Source organism: Camelus ferus, chromosome 18 (assembly GCF_009834535.1).
Source record: "Camelus ferus isolate YT-003-E chromosome 18, BCGSAC_Cfer_1.0, whole genome shotgun sequence".
Taxonomy (NCBI): Eukaryota; Metazoa; Chordata; class Mammalia; order Artiodactyla; family Camelidae; genus Camelus; species Camelus ferus.
Genome location: NC_045713.1, coordinates 13,988,947 through 14,006,426, shown reverse-complemented (window position 1 = coordinate 14,006,426; position 17,480 = coordinate 13,988,947). Strand labels below are relative to the sequence as shown.

At 40.0% G+C, this 17,480-nt stretch overlaps 1 protein-coding gene across 1 annotated transcript in view; it reads right to left on the bottom strand.

The window, feature by feature from the left end:
* Positions 1 to 17,480, bottom strand: part of LOC102512074 (ATP-binding cassette sub-family A member 17-like) — a 108,722-nt gene that overhangs the window by 51,751 nt on the left and 39,491 nt on the right. The window contains 5 exon segments of the mRNA XM_014562744.2: positions 608 to 762; positions 3,988 to 4,117; positions 5,962 to 6,105; positions 7,091 to 7,263; positions 14,639 to 14,812. Of these exon segments, the coding sequence (XP_014418230.2) occupies positions 608 to 762; positions 3,988 to 4,117; positions 5,962 to 6,105; positions 7,091 to 7,263; positions 14,639 to 14,812 (776 nt within the window).

The window sequence follows — 17,480 nt, the reverse complement described above, 5'->3', positions numbered from 1 at the left end:
GATGACCAAAATGTGGCATACAATTCCATACAATGGAGTATTATTCAGTCATTAAAAGGAGTGAAGTATTGATACTGGCTACTACATGGATAAATTATGAAAACATTATGTTAAGTGAAAGAAGCCAGACACCAAAGGACACATTTTGTATGATTCTTTTTATATGAACTATTCAAAATAGTCAAATCCATAGAGACAGAAAGCAGATTAGTGGTTGCCAGGGGCTAGGGGAAAGGAATAATGGGGAGTGACTGCTAATGGATCCAAGTTTTCTTTTTAAGGTGATGAAAATGCTCTGAAATTAAATTGTGGTGGTTGTTGAACAGCATTGTGAATATAATTTTTAAAATTATTGAATTTTACATTGTAAAATAAGCAAAATGATGAATTTTATGTTATGTGAATTTTCTCCCCAAAAAGTAAATACATAAAATTAAAATTACCTTCTAGAACTCTTTAACTCAAAAATCTTAAATGCCACACCCATCCCTCTTCCTGACTGTTTAGGGAATAGTATCCATAAGAGGTGTCAAGCCCCTCTGAGCAAGTTGAGTCAGACTGCTGCAGGCTATCTTACCATCCCCAAGTCTATCACCCACTGACTCACCTCAGCATAGAAATAAAGATGTTCTGCTACTGTCAAGTTATCAAACAAGATGTCATGTTGGGGGAACCAGCCCATGATCTTCTGGATTTGAACCACATTTTGCGAAATTTCACATCCATTGATATATGCCTGTCCACCTGAAGGGGGAATAAGACCTAGAAGCAAGTGGAAGACATAATATCCTGAAGTCATCGTCAGTCAGAGCCACAGCAGTACAAAGGCTTAATGATGCCCTCTGCTTTGTTTGCTTGTTCTCACACATACCACCCTATTCTTCTTGTCACAGTCAGTCAGTAACATCCAAGGAGCCTGTGTTCTATGACAGTGTACAAGGATGTTTGGGGATAGTAGAGATAGGAGATGCTGCTTTTGACGAGCTCCAATTGGGTTAAGTGAAAAAAACACACATAGCCATTTGTAAAGCAAATTACATTGCTATTAAGCATTAAGTAATGATATAGACGCATAAGTAAATGATCAAGAAGAAAAGTATTTTGGGCATCTAACGGTTTAACTTGGGATCCTTGAAGGCACTGATCCATAACTGATTTATCTCTGGTTCCCAATAAATTCCCAATAAATCCCAGTGAACCAATGAATGATTCCATGCCCTACCAAAGGTATGTCAGTGTAAAACTTGGCTGGCTGCTCATCTGCATATCTTTGTCTTTATTCTCATTTTCTTATTCCAAGTATATTTTTAAGATTGAAAAGGGGCAATAAATGTCTATGCAACAAGGTTTGGAGAAGAAAGTATAAGAAAACAAAGGTATAGCCACTATATATAAAAATAGATTTAAAAAAAGTTATTTCTGTATAGCACAAGGAACTATATATAATATCTTGTAATAACCTTTAATGAAAAGGAATATAAAAATGAATATATGACATATTTGCTTGACTGGGACATTGTGCTGTATATCAGAAATTGACACCTTGTAACTGACTGTACTTCAATTAAAAAAAACTTGGATTGGCGCACACACACACACACACACACACAAAAGAAAGAAAACAAAGGTTATACAAGTCCCATAATTAAAACATAACCACTGTTAATATTGTACTATATAGCTTTATGTATTTTTATGCATATGCTGACTCACATATCATATTAATCTTTAGAAAAAATGAGAAAATATAAATTTTGGTTTTTTAGCTGGCTTTTTCATACAGTAATGTATTGAGGCCATTTGTCCACATCAACAAAATCTATGTAATATTTAAGATTTCGCTATTATGAATATATCCTATTTATTTATTCAACCGTCACTGGTAGATACTTAGGTTACTTGCAATTTTTCATAAGTATAAACATATGATGTAATTTTGCCTGCTTCCCCAATTATTTTCTAACTAAACCAATACAAGTAGATCTGGTAGGTCAAAAAGGGGACAAGACTTTAAAGGTTTTTGATACTGACTGCCAGACTACCCACTGACTGGGGTTTTTAGTTCTTCCACTTTGGCTGGGATAATAAAGCATCCATCATTGTTTGAGGAAAAAAAGCGATACTATTCTACAATGAATGTAAAAGTCTTCTCAGGCATAATCATAACAATGGAATAACTAAGTAGAAGAACTCATAGAAGAACTAAAAACCACATAACTTTACTGGGTGGAGAAATGGGGCTTAAAACACAAAACATTCCTATACTAAATTTTGGGCCTCTCTGCAAACAATACGAGGTAGAAGCCCCTCAATGTCTGCTGTCCCAAGCAATCACCCAGGTTTTCCCTTTCCAGCTCAGCATCTTCAGGGCTACTGAATCTCATTGTGTCCTTCAGTGGAGTCACTTTCTCCAGGGCAGCACTGGCTTTTTTCTACGCCCTGTCACTTCCGGTAGAAAGCCATGACTGTTTCTCTGATGTATCATTCATGGTCTGCATTTTGGCAGAATTTGCAATTATGTTAATTAACTCATTCAGTCATTCATTCAGTGATATTTATTGAGTGCTTATCCTTTGCCAAGCACTGTCCCAGGCACTGTGGATCCAGAAATTAACAGAACAGGTATCCTGGGGAGAGCGATAGGGGATGAGTACGACTGTGATGAATATGGGGGAACACAATAAAAGGGAAGGTAACAGGGGAGAGCCTGTGGAGTGTTTACATCAGTTGGCCTCCTTTTTCAGTGCTCGTACTAGACTTACCTCCTTGATCACTTAGCCCGGCATCTAGCTGGAACACCCTGCAGGAACCGAGGACCTCACAAGTCTACATAGGAGGGGTGGCCTTTCCTAAATGGTCATGCTGCCAGGAGCAGCAGTGCCTATACCTGAGAGAGGACCACCCACCCAGCGACACTACTCCACCTCAGTCCCAGAAACTGGCCACGTTCAGTCCCTAGTCCTGCTTCACCCATAGCCCACCCAGTGTGTGTGTCTGCTGGATTGAAACTTGGTTTTTAAAGTCCCAATACCAAAGGCACCACAGACTAAGCTTCACAATATTGCTGCTCTTCAAATGTCTCCAATGGAAAGTGCATTGGCAACCTCTGAGAAGAATCACGGCAGCCTGACTCTGAAGTGCTCAAAGCTTCCCAGCAGTTTGGGGTTCGGTATGCAACACAGAAGAGCTGGTTGGCTTTCAGAGCTCCTTGAAATCTGGAAATGCATCTCACTGGTTTCATATAGAGCTTTACACATATAGAGCTTTACAGTTTAAGCTTTCAATAAATATATGTTTCTTGAATGAATGAGTTTTCAAATATCAGAATATTATTTTAGTTGATGGAATGTGACATAATTATTTAGGCCTATATATAAAATAGATAAACAACAAGTTTCTTAGGTATAGCACAGGGAACTATATTCAGTATCTTGTAGTGACCTATAATGAAAAAGAATGTGAAAACGAATATATGTAGGTATATGCATGACTGAAATGTTATGCTGTACACCAGAAATTGACACAACATTGTAAACTGACTATACTTCAATAAAAAAGAATTATTTAGACATACAAATTATTCTGAAACAAATAATTTTAGAATAATTCACCAGGTATCATTCTAAAATGCCCCTGGCAATCAAAAGTAAATGGATGAATTGTTGGGTTGAGAGATTAATGGTGCCTCACTGTACCTGGAAGTTCTACCTGGAAAGACACATTCGAAATAGTGTCCATGGCTTCTTGATGGTGTATGAACGTTAAGTTTCTCCAACTGACTGAGTCAAAGATTTCTTTTCCCCAGTACAGGATAATGTGAACAATCAGGTACTTCATAGATGGTTAAAAAAAAAACTCAAATAAGCAAACAATAAACAACAGACAAAAATGTCAGTGAAATCTAATAAGGGGCAATGGAGCCAAAAATCTAGATCTGTTCAACAGTTTCTTCAGAGCTCCTCAGGAGGGCTGACTCCACATGTGTACCTGTGAGCATGCCGCAGGTGGTGGTTTTGCCTGATCCATTGTGTCCCAGGAGAACAGTGATCTGCCCCCGGTACAGATTCATGGTCAGATCTTTGACTGCTTTGTGTTCATCCCTTCCCTTGTAAAACACCTGTGAAAAAGCCAGAGTATGACCAACAATATAACATGCACACACACATGGCATTTCTGAAGAACCTATGACAGGTCGGGCACCCACACCAACTTCCCTTCTAAGTTCATCAGCAGGAATCCAAGTGGACAGCTATAAAAGGAGCCCTTGTGTCAGAGTTTAGCTTCCTGGAGCTACTGAGGAACCTGACTGGGAAGCAATGCCAGGGGGGCCTCTGTGGCCTCTGGAACCTGGTAGTACAGCACCAGAGCCACAGAGGCCAAAGCTCAAGGACGAAGGGCTCAGAGCTCAAACAGAACATCTTTTCTCTGCTTCTCGAGCCACACCTTGTTCTGCATTACCTGGCTAAGCCCCTGAAAAAGGGGCCTGCCTCTTGTGGGAGGTGTTGATCTATGGAGAGAATCCCAGAGAGGCCTGTTCTCTAAATCAAATGTTTCCAGTATTTTAAATACCATTTATTTTTTCTTTTTGTGTAAGTGATTCATACGTAAGGATATAAGGAAGAAAATAAAATCACCCACAGTGCCACTCTCAGAAACAACATCACACTTCAGTATATGCCTCAGACAGTTTCTGTCCTGTCTGACTGCATTCAGGCTGGACTCCAGGTCTGGAGTGCAGACACTATAGTTGGGTGGGACGCAGCACCTCTTCCCACAATTTATCTAATTGTGTTTAGGAGCAAAGTGCCGCTGAAAGGAATTTGGCAAATTCCTCTCCTCCCACATCCATTTGGTGGTGATTATTTTAAATCAAGTATGACAGTCCTCTTCCCTGACTTCTCAGTCCCTCTTCTGCAGAGGTGGACATGTGACAGACTTCTGGGCAGTAAGAATATAGGATGATCTACTGAAGGGCAAAAAAGAAAGAAGGAAAAAAAGTCTCTCCACAAGAACGCCCTTTGCTCTTGTCTTTCCCTATAAATGAGCTGTAGCAGCCGTCTTGCCACCCTGAACTGATAAGCACAGAGATGAAAGCTACATGCTTCCACTGGCCCAGGGAAACTCAGCGAAAGCAAGTGAGCAGAAAGAGCTAGAACGGCTTTGTTGAGCAGCTGAAATCAGGCCAGAACCACGAGCCTGCAGCCTGCTTTTTGTGTGGAAAAAGAAAACAAAATCCCTGCCTTTTGAAGTCACAGTAAATTGGGTGAAGCCTGGAGCATCCCCAGCTGCTACCACAGTATGTGAAGGAGCTGGAATGACCATGCTTGCCATGAACGCCCTGGGCTAGGATGTGATCCACTTGATCCCGCAGGCAGAGGAAGGTGATGCAAAGTAAGGAGCTGGCACTTTGACTGCACCATCAGTCATACAGCATCAGTCATACAGAGGATACCACCGATCCTTGGGCTCATCCTATTGGAAGAATGGAATACTCCAAACAAAAAAATAATGCTCTGGAGGACACGCCAGAGTACAGAGCTTACATCCAGACATCCTTCTGGGGGAGTCCTTAGTCAGTGCAGGGCTCAGCAAACACTGGTGAAAGAGCAAACAGTTCTGCATTTGGAAGACAACAGTGAAATCTGGTTTACTGTTTGATGTGGTTTTGTAAAAACTGCTAGCAAAACAAAGGTAGCCATCCAATGGCTAAGGTCCAGGGTATCCCTGGCAAGAGGTGTTTGGCACATGCAAGACTGTTTCAAGAGAGATCATCTAGACCCTCCATCCAGTCATCTAACTTTATGACAGGACACTTTACGTTATACTCCTAATTTTGAGGGTAACATTATAGAAGGGAATTAAAATCTATCATGAAATGTACCTTGTAACCACTGTCAGACTGAAACAGAAGCCTCTGTGCACATTTCTCAAGTTTTTGGAAGAAGAATTGTGAGCTGATACCTAGTATAGATGTTGGATTTCAATTCCTTTCATCAAATCGGTAGGCTCTTCCTGAATGAACGTGCCTTTCAGAGATTTCTGAGGATTCCCTAAGTCTAGCACTGATTTCGTAAGGGATATAGATTGTCCACGCCAGTGGGAGGGCTAGAGAGGAAGCCAACTTACATAAATACATTTAGGTGAACTGACTTTCTTCTTCTGGAAGATAAATATTTTGGCAAATTAAATTCTCATGCTTCCCTCCCGCCAACCCCACCCCTACCCCAGCGTCGCCCACCAGAGCTTCCTGGTATCGAACACGCAATGGCACCTGAAGAAGTCAAGCAATTTGTTCACGACTCACTTCACTACTAATACACTGCATTTCAACCTACAACCCATGGTCCAGAGGGAAGATGGAACAACAAAAGATGTCTCATATCCACGTTCCTGGCATACTGGGAAAGCTGTCATGTCAGCAATTGGCATCCCTGTTGGCTGAGGCCTGGAGAAATACTGGAGTTAACAATCTACCCAATTCTCCACATACCAAGAAGGGCAAGCGTAGCAGCCTTTGCCAAGGCCCGAAGTGCATACCTGTGCAGTTCCGACAGGGTCAGGGTGAGTCTGCAGGAGGACGGGATCAGGCACGATGAGCTCAGCTTTGTAAGAAAAATTTAAGTCACCACAGGGGAGAAGTGATTCTGAGAGCTTCATGGGGTTGTCAATGAAAGCTGTGCCCCCTGGCCACACTCCGGGGTCACAGAGGTCTCAGAGAGCTGCAGGGCCTTTCCAACAGCCCAAAGAGGAAAGGCCTCAGAGTCCTGAGGGCTCTAGCCTGTTGGGGTGGCACTCTGTGGGAGAATGCAGGGCCTGACATTGAGTAGGCACATGTAAGACATCCACGGCATTCTTGGGAGGACTCTGCATAGGGCATCAGCAGTGGGGCGAGTCAGGAAAACTGAGCCTTGTTAGTTAGGCTTCTTTGGCAACTACAAGCTGATAGGCTTGGGGTGAATCCAGGTTACAGAACCCTGCTTAGATTTCCAGGAGTTTGAGATTGCAACCAACACAGAGAGGGACAGGAATATTGATGACAAGCTGTAAAAACTCTACTGTCAACCTGTAAAAGAACAGCATCAGCACTCACCATGAGAAAGAAGCACCAAGGCTTGGGTGCACCATACTTTCCTGGGAAGATGGACTCCATATACCAGGCCACCAAGCCGTACAAGAAGGAGTCCAGTAGGAGCATCAGCAGCACCTGAGTGAAGTTAAGCTCTCCTCTTATACTGCCCATGTTCCTCCACTGGATGCCCACGCCTGCTCCAAAGGAAGGAAAACAGTCACCCCATCGAAGACAGAAAATAGATACCAGAACTTTCCAATCAAGCAGTCGGAGGCCAGGCCAATGAGAAGACTGGACTATTTGTGTCTGGGGTATTCAGGGACACAAGCTAGGCGCAGGAAAGGAAAAGCTAGTTGTTAGATTCTTCTATGAGATAAAACATTTTTATTATTGCCAAACTGGTTTGTTGGCAGCAGAACTAGAAATGTGTTCATCCGAGACACATCTCCACACTCCTGCACATGCTTCCTGGAGAGCCCTTCCTGCTCTTCCCCACTTTCTTTGCTTGGCTGATTCTTACTTCAAAGGTCAGCATGCGTACTCACTCTCTTCGGGTTACATGCCTAACCCTCGTGCGTCTGGGGCACGCTGTGCTAACCCTGAGCATCTGCACTTTGAACCTGCTTGCTTATTGCTGGCCCCAGCTTGGAGCCAGGGACTATCTTCTATCTCAGTATCTCCAACATGTGACCCAGGGCCTCACATGCTACAGGTGCTTAATACATACATATTCCTCAAAGAAAGGAAAGTGCTGAGGAAGGGCTTGGGACCAATTGCTGGCTGCGCACAAAGTTAAGTGTCCTATGGGATGTCATGTGTCTGATCTGAATGCAAGTTGACTGAGATTCTCATTTAAAGTATCCAAGATACCCTGCATCTGCTGCCAGACAGCAGGTAGCATGCATCACCTTTTAATTTTTTGGGGGGTGGGAGGCAATTTGGTTTTTATTTACTTATTTAATGGAGGTACTGGGGATCAAACCCAGGACCTCATGCATGCTAAGCATGCACTCTACCACTGAGCTACATCCTCCCCACCATTGCTACTGTTTTTGCTTTAGATAGTCAGTTCTTTTAGAGCCAAAAAAACCTCCCAGAAGACAGAATAAATTGTGTTTTCCATTTTTAGTGCTCTTAATTCCTTTGTGTAGATCCAAATTTCTGTCTGATATGATATTGTTTTTGCCTGAAGAACTCAACGTTTCTTGTGATGTCTCCTAGCAATCAATTCTGTCACTTTTGTTTACTTGAGAGAGTCTTCATTTTTTCCTAATTTTCCCCTGGATAGAATTCTGAGTTGACAGGATTCTTTCAGCACTTGAAATATGTCATTTCATCTTCTTCTAGCTTACATATGTTTATTAGATATTTGGATATACTTTTTCAAGAAGTACCTATTCTAGTCTTTTTGCCCATTTTTTTTCACTACAAAGTATGATTCTTAATTGATTTTACGAATTTTAAAATATTTTGGATACAAGCCTTTTGTAGGTTAAATGGGTTTCAAGTATCTTCTCCTACTCTGTAGTTTCTCTTTTCATTCTCTTCATGGTGTCTTAGTTTTAATGTCGTATTTATCTGTCTTTTCTGTATGGTTAGTTATTTTCGTGTCTTATGTAAGAAATCCTTCCTACTTCAAGTACATGAATGTACATGAATGTACTCTCCTATATCATCTCCAAAAAACCTTATAGTTTTTTGACACTGGAATTGATTTCTGTGTATGGTGTGAATTAGGAGTCCAATTTCAGTTTTTTCCATAAGTTTCTTTAGTTACTTCAGCATCATTTATTAAATCCCACTGCTCTGAAGTATCATCTCTGACATTTAACAATGCATTTGTCTGGCCTTTCTTTTCTGTTCTATCAGTCTATTTGTCAACCATAATCTTAATTACTATTGCTTTATGATAAATCACGAAATCCAGCAAAACAAGTTTACTTTTTTTTTAACATTTTTTATTGATTTATAATCATTTTACAATGTTGTGTCAAATTCCAATGTTAGCACAATTTTTCAGTCATTCATGGACATATACACACTCATTGTCACATTTTTTTCTCTGTGAGTTATCATAACATTTTGTGTATATTTCCCTGTGCTATACAGTGTAATCTTGTTATCTATTCTACAATTTTGAAATCCCAGTCTATCCCTTCCCACCCTCCACCCCCCTAATAACCACAAGTCTGTATTCTCTGTCTGTGAGTCTATTTCTGTCCTGTATTTACACTTTGTTTTTGTTTGTTTGTTTGTTTTTGGTTTTGTTTTTTAGATTCCACATATGAGCGATCTCATATGGTATTTTTCTTTCCTTTCTGGCTTACTTCACTTAGAATGACATTCTCCAGGAGCATCCATGTTGCTGCAAATGGCATTATGTTGTCGGTTTTTATGGCTGAGTAGTATTCCATTGTATAAATATACCACATCTTCTTTATCCAGTCACCTGCTGATGGACATTTAGGCTGTTTCCATGTTTTGGCTATTGTAAATAGTGCTGCTATGGGCAGAAGACCTAAACAAGCAATTCTCCAAGGAAGACATACAAATGATCAAAAAGCACATGAAAAAATGCTCAATATCACTAATTATCAGAGAAATGCAAATCAAAACTACAATGAGGTATCACCTCACACCAGTCAGAATGGCCGTCATTCAAAAATCTACAAATGACAAATGCTGGAGAGGCTGTGGAGAAAGGGGAACCCTCCTACACTGCTGGTGGGAATGCAGTTTGGTGCAGCCACTATGGAAAACAGTATGGAGATTTCTCAAAAGACTAGGAATAGACTTACCATATGACCCAGGAATCCCACTCCTGGGCTTGTATCCAGAAAGAAATCTACTTCAGGATGACACCTGCACCCCAATGTTCAAAACAAGTTTACTTACCTTGTTCTTCCTCAAGAGCTCCTGGCTATTCTTGGTCCTTATACTCTCATTTAAATTTGAGAATCAGCTCAAGTTCCATTAAAAAAAACTGCTGGAGTTTGGATTGGGTAGGAGTTAGATGTTACTTCTTTCCACAGTTTATTTAATTATGTTTGAGAGCAAGGAGCTCTCAAACATAGGTGAAAGGAATTTGGCAAACTTCCCCTGCCCACACATCTGTTTGATCATGATCATTCTACATCAAGTATTATGGACCTGTTTCCTGACTTCTCAGTCTCTCTTGCATTTGAAGTGGCCACGTGACAGAATTCCTCTTCCCATCCCCCTTGATCTTGACCCAGCCAATCTTTTAGTTACTCCATTCTCTCTCTATTAGATTTGAAAGTTATACACTGTTTCTAGCCTTTTCCTGGTTGGCTCAGGAACGAATTACTAGGTCTATTTTATTTAGCAAAGTCTAAAGTTAATCAATATCCTTACTCTCCTTCCAGAAAGAATTTATCCCTGTTGATTTCTGACTTTATCGCGTCAAAATCCCTCTTATGTATTTTAATTCTATCTCTTTAAAAACCCTAAAGACATCATTATCATTATTATTATTTTATGCAATGTATAAAACTACTGTCTTTAGGCTCTTTTGAAAAGAAACTTGTCTTTTTCCCTCAGGTTACTTTTAAGATTTTTCTCTTGCCCTCTGGTGCGTTCAGCTTTATATTGGTATGTCTCTTGTATATTTATTGTTAATCTTATTTGGGATTTGCTGAGCTTCCTAAAATCCAGTTTTAGAACAGGTTTGGCCACCATCTCTTCAAATGTATTTTCTCTGCCCTAGTCTCTTTTTTTCCTATTGGAACTCTATTAAAATGTGTGTAAGCCCTTCTCACTCTTTTCTTGCATATTTTTAATCTTTTTAATTTTCTGTGCTGCCTTCTAGATTATTTCTTCGAACCTATGTCCAGTTCACTAATCCTCTTCTCGGCTATTTCAAATCTACCGTTAACCCATCCATTAAGTTTTTTGTTTTGTTGATTGTATTTTACATTTCAAGAGGAGTATTTCATCCTTCTTTTTCATATTTCTGGGTCACTTAATTCCTATTCTTGCAGATATTTTCAAGCTTGCTTTTATGAAAAACATGTAATAAGCACTATTGTTTAATCATCTGTGTTCTGATCATTAAAAAATGTGAGACCTTTGTGAATCTGTTTCTACTTTCTCTTGTTTCTGTTGCTTCTCATTCATGGTGGTTTATGTCGTTATGTTTTTAATTACTTTTTTACTATGTTACTTATTGCCCTTAAAAAACCATTTGTGAGGGTTCACCATGATATAGGAAGAAAGTGCTTCTGCCAGGAACCTGGCTGGGGGCTCTATCATTCCAGGACCCCCTAAAATCAGTTCACTGCTTGAAGACTCCTCATACAAGATGAACCTGGACTACAAATCCACCAAAGAATTAATGTGTAATAGTTTCTCAGGGACAATTTTCTCTTTTGTTTTTCTTCTCTTGTATATGGTCAGCACCATGATAACCTTCCCCAAGATTCTCTTGGTTATGATGGGGTGAGCATATGAACACAGAGATGAACTTCCCTGATCCCCTTCAAGAAAATTGTTGCTTCAGTTTTCAGGAGTGCTGTGCTGAGGGCTTGCAGCTTGCAGCCTCTTCAGGGACCTCTCAGCTGCAGAGCTGCCCAGCCCTGGGTCATGCCCTTTCCTGGGTGGCCCATGACCAGTGGCTGATGGAGGCAGAGGTGTACAGGCCAGGCCATTTCAGCCCAGTGCAGGATGCTCAGATGGGCCATTTTCTCTCGTAACTCCTCAAGGCTGCCAGTGCTGCATTGTAGCTGTGACTAATCTTGTTTGAATCTCTTTCCTTCTACAGGAATTGATCCCAAGGCTATTCCCTAATAAACAAGTTGCATACTAAACTCCATCTCAGAGTTTGTGTCACAGAGAGCCTAACCTGTGGCTAGTGAATTTGTCTCTGGGGCCCAGGTTACTGTCAGGAGGGTCTCCTGTTATGCTCTCTACCTGGGTGGGGACCTGGGCCTTGATGTCGAGCTCCCTTGCCTCAAAAGGCTGTGCAAATGGAAGCCCAAGGGTTTCCTGTTAGCAAATGACCTCTGAGCATAAAGTGGCTTTGGTGCTGTTTACCTTTTGGGGTCACAAGTTTCCCTAAGGTTTTGGCCTAGTGGTTCTTCACCATCATGTGTGAACACTTTGCTTTTCTTAAAGGATGTTCTTAAGAGATTAAAATTTATCCCATTTTTTCCCATTATTTTCAACAGGAGGGATGATCTAGATAACCTAGACACAATTATTGGAAATGGAAGACTAGATAACTTTCCTTTTAAAGACTCCTGAGGAAGCCCTTCCGGTTTTTCCCCTCTCAGTAGAACCTTGATTAGGGCACTTACCCACCAGAAAGCCAATCCTATCCATCCATTCATTCATTCACTTAACAAATACATATTGGGTGCCTACATTTTATCAGACCACAGTTTAGACACTGAGGACCGAGAGTGGTAAACAAAGCAGACGAGATGCCTTCTCTCACAGTTTACTGTCACTGGATGCTAGTGCCTCTTCGCCACTGCTCAGTTTTCCATGAGGGGGGATTTTTCTCTAAATCTGCTGGCCTCCTGCCCACGGCTTACTCTCCCCACAGAAGTAGAATACTCCTATTTCTGATAAGCAACAAGATCCACATTTGACAACTGGATCTAGCTAATTTGTTGGGGGACCTAAACCAGAGGAGGGGTGAAATTTTGTTTCTTTCCTCTTCTCTTTTCACTCCAGGAAGTGAAAGGCAGCTGAATTAGTGTGTCTGGCCTGCTGGCTTAAACTTTGTCTAAGATGGATTGTCCCAAAGAGGACACTGTGAGGCAGGGAACCAGCAGGTCCACCTGACTCTCACACTAAGCAACATCATCCTAATTAGTTATAAAAGGATATTTTGGTATTAATACGATGACATCTCTGTTTTGTTTCTCAATTGGTTTAGAAATTAAGGAGGGGATAAGGGTGCTATTTATTGGGCCTCTTCAATACTAAAACCGATCTAGTAAATAATAAATTAACAAATAAGTCGATGAATGAAGTCTCCAGTGACAAACCCAGCTGCTCCACAAATGTGTGAGTTCTGATTTTAAGAAGAGGCCAAAATATTTCTGCCATACAGCCAGAGCTCTGATTCATGTTGCAAACAGTGAACTCTGCTCAAGATTGGAAATGAAAGTTCTGCACTAGACTTACTGAGAAAAAGCACAGAGGAATTCTGTCTATTCACTCACTATAAGGCCTGCAATCTGATTTGAACAGATAAGTCAGAGGAATAGAAAAATCTAATCCAGTGAAAAGTATGAGGATTTAAATAAGAAATACTGCCCTTGGATTTCTAACATTTCATCAGTTATATCCTTAGCAATTTTTACCTGCTTATGATCATCTGCATTTACATCTCCTTCAGCGGTAACAGCAGACAGCATTTGTGAGCTACCCTGTGCCTTTCAGGAAGGAACATTGATCATAAATTCTATGAGGGCAGAGTGCCTCCAAACCAAGAGAATCTTAGCATGGGAACAAATTTAACAGTTCATCCAGTCCAACCACTCACCCAAGTTTCCTCAACTTCAAACAGATATGCTCCATAAAGTACCTTTATTCATCACTAACATGTAAGGAATTACAGATACCATTTCAAATCTCTTTTTCCCCCATAAGTATTTGTAAATCATGGTCCCAATATTGTTTTGTTAAAGAAAACTACTCATTTTCAATAAATTCTGGTCAACGTAACATCCTTTATTAAATTTTAAGCTCCCTTAAGCCATTTAGACAATTACAACTTAATAAAGAAATTCATTGGTAGGTGATGCCTCTAACCAGTCATTGGAGATTATCCCACTTGCAGTAAGGGGACCCGCAAACTAGATCCAACTTATAACTCCTATTCTTGCTACCTGCTGCTAAAACAAGCTGTATCATTTGGGACTTAGGTGACTCTGGTGATAAAAGTTAACACTGAGCAATGAAAGCACTTGCTAGAGTGTTCACAGCAGATCATCTTAGTACCCCTGCAATGTGGAACAGCTCCATTCAGCAAGTACTAAAACCCCACAGAGCTCAGTGGGTCCTACGTTTTGACTGATATGCTGGCAACAATCTTCTGCAATGACTGCAGGTATTCTGAGGAGTTCTTCAAACAATGAGACAATGAAAACTTGGGGTTGTGCTTCCAACCCCAAATTGTGGAGGTTGTAAGGGAGCTAGAAAATCTCTGATAGAAGGTCCCCTGGACCAACTTGTGAAAGAAGACCAACACTGAAGCCTAGGAGAATAAAGTATGGAATGCATGATATTATCTATAAAGTTCTAAAGTGTTATTTGAATGTCTAATCATAAATCTCTATATTTTATACCTATACAATTATATAGGCACATAATTCCCCAAATCAATAACATACTTTAGTCCTTCTTCCCAAACTACCTTGTACGCTGCATGGTGTGAATCTTACTCTATATTTCTTTAGTGTTCCTTACAGGACCTGCCACAGATGGAAGTACACTGCAAACGTGCAGAATGCTGAATGAAATGAGCAAGTTGTGTTTATTTGGGAAGGAAGGTCAGCTTTGCCTGTCAGCAAATGGCAAAACATCAAGGCAGCTCACCTTTTGTCTCCAATGCGGAGATTAGTCGGACTCCCAGTGCCATGGCAACACTTGAGAGGAGACAAAGGGCTATCTTTTGGAAGTGGCTCCTGTGGATGTAGCTGAAAGTGATGTACAGGTACGGAAGGTAGGTGAAGAAGAAGATGATGCCTCCTGAGGCGGTTGCAACGTGAGCTGCAAATTCAGAGGGAAGAAATAAAAATAGTTCCATCAATAATGCACGAAGAAGCATGATGCAAGCCCCTTTCCCCTGCCGTGGTAAGGACAGCATCTTTGTATTTGTTTTACGATTTCAGAAGGGGAGCCATCCTTCAAGAAATTTTGACAGAAACCTTTTATACTTGCACTTTCACTACTGAAAGACTAAGAGCATTTGCAGCACTTAAAAAATAAACCAATCCTTACCCCTCCCCTAAGAAAAGCACAACCATTTAACTGCCTAAAACGTCCTCTGTCTAATACTGCATTAATAACATCTCCTGCAAGGAAAATCCTCTTCTACAAAGATGAGTGGTAGATTATATAGCATCTATTAAGCGTTTCCTGGCGCTGCAGCAAGCACTTTATATACAGTATCTTATTTAATTGTCATAACCTCCCTGTTTTTCAGAGGAAGGAACTGAGGTTTTGCTGCATTAAATAAATTTGCTCAATATCATGGAACTAGTAAATGATGAGTCAAGGTTTCAACGTTTCCCAGGCTCTAAGCACAATGGCTCCAGATTTGCAGGAAAAAAACCAATCGAACCAAAGTCTGATAATCTCAGTTGAGATTACACCTTACTTTTAGCCCACAGAAATACACTTGAGACTTTAGGTGTTGTAAGATAATAAATATGTGTCATTTTCAGCCACGGAATATGTAGTAGATTGTTATAGCATAGATTGTCATAGGAAAGTAACACACATGGCTTAAAAGTCCAAACTATATAATAATTAACATCTTAAACCTACAACAGCCAAATTTAAATAATACCACCTACGTTCAATAGTATGCAAACACTGCTCATACACATCTCCGTCCCTCCCCCTTTACAGTGTTATTGTGACAGATTATATATTCATACATTGTGTGCCCATTAACATAGGTTTTTAAATAGTTTTACGTATTGGACTTATAAATTGTTCAGGAAAAAAAGAGGAGTTGCAAACCAGAAGTACAATAATATTGGCTTTAGTTACCTTTAAAAATTTTTTTTGAAGTATAGTTGATTCACAACATTGTTGTCATTTCAGGTGTATAGCAAAGTGATTCAATTCTCTTTCTCTTTCTGATTCTTTTCCACTATAGGTTATTATTACAAGATATTGAACATAGTTCCCTGTGCTATACAGTACATACATGTTGTTTATCTATTTTGTATATGGTATTGTGTATCTGTTAATCCACACTCCTAATTTATTCCTTCCCCACCCTTCCCCTTTGGTGACTATAAGTTTGTTTTCTACAGTCTGTGAGTCTGTTTCTGTTTGGCAAGTAAGTTCATTTTTACTATTTTTTAGATTCCATATGTAAGTGATATCATATAATCATACAATATTTGTCCTTCTCTGACTTACTTCACTTAGTATGATAAACTCTAGGTCCACCCATGTTGCTGCAAATGGTGTTATTTCATTCTTTTTTATGACTGAGTAATATTCTATTGTACATGTATACCACATCTCCTTTATCCATTCATCTGTTGATGGACACTTATGCTGCTGCCATGTCTTAGCTATCATAAATAATGTTGATGTGAACACTAGGAATCAGGTATCTTCAAGTTGGAGTTCTCATCTTTTCCAGATATATGCCCAGGACTGGAATTGCTAGATTACATGGTAACTTTATTTTTAGTTTTTTTAAGGAAACTCCATACTGTTTTCCACAGTGGCTGCACCAAATTACATTCTCACCAACAGTGTCGAAGGGTTCCTTTTCTCCACACCCTCTCCAGCATTTATTATTTGTAGACTTCTTGATGGTGGCCATTCTGACTAATGTGAGGTGACACCTCATCGTAATTCTGATTTGCATTTCTTGAATAAGTAGCAATGTTGAACATCTTTTCACATACCTGTTGGCCATTGACTTTAGTTAACTTAACCAGTGGTCTTTATCTCTTCATATGGCTTAGAGTTACTGTCTAGTGGCTTTTCATTTCAGCCAGAAGAATTCCCTTTAGCAGGGAAGGGAAGGCCTACTAGTAATAAACTCTCTCAGCTTTTGTTTATCTGAAACTATCTTAATTTCTCCATAATTCCTGAGGGATTTTTTTGCCAGATATAGAATTCTTAGTTGAGATTTTATTTTTCCTTTCAAGATTTAAAATATCATTTCACTACCTCCTGGATTCCATAGACTCTGTAGAGAAATCAGCTGTTAATCTTATTGAGGATCACTTGTATGTGGGGAGTCTTCTCTCTTGCTGCTTTCAAAATGCTCTCTTTCAGTCTTTGGGTTTTGAAAATTGGAATGACTCTTGCTGTGGATCTCTTTGAACTTATCTTGCTTGGAGTTCATTAAGCTTCTTGGGCTTGTGTTCATGTATTTCATCATATTTAGGGCGTTTTCAGCCATTATTTCCTCAAATATTTTTTCTGTTTCTTTTCTCAATCTCTTCTCATTCTAGGACCCTTGTGATGTGTATGTTTGTATGTTTGATAGTGTCCTACAGGTCTCTCAGGTTCTGTCCTAGCAAAGAAAACTCATGATCCAGATGGCCTCTCTGGTGAATTCTACCAAACACTTAAAGATGAATTGACACCAGTCCTTCTCAAACTCTAGATATAAAGACCAATGGAATATAACAGAGAGTCTGAAAATAAACCCTCACAAATATGATCAATTGATTTTTGA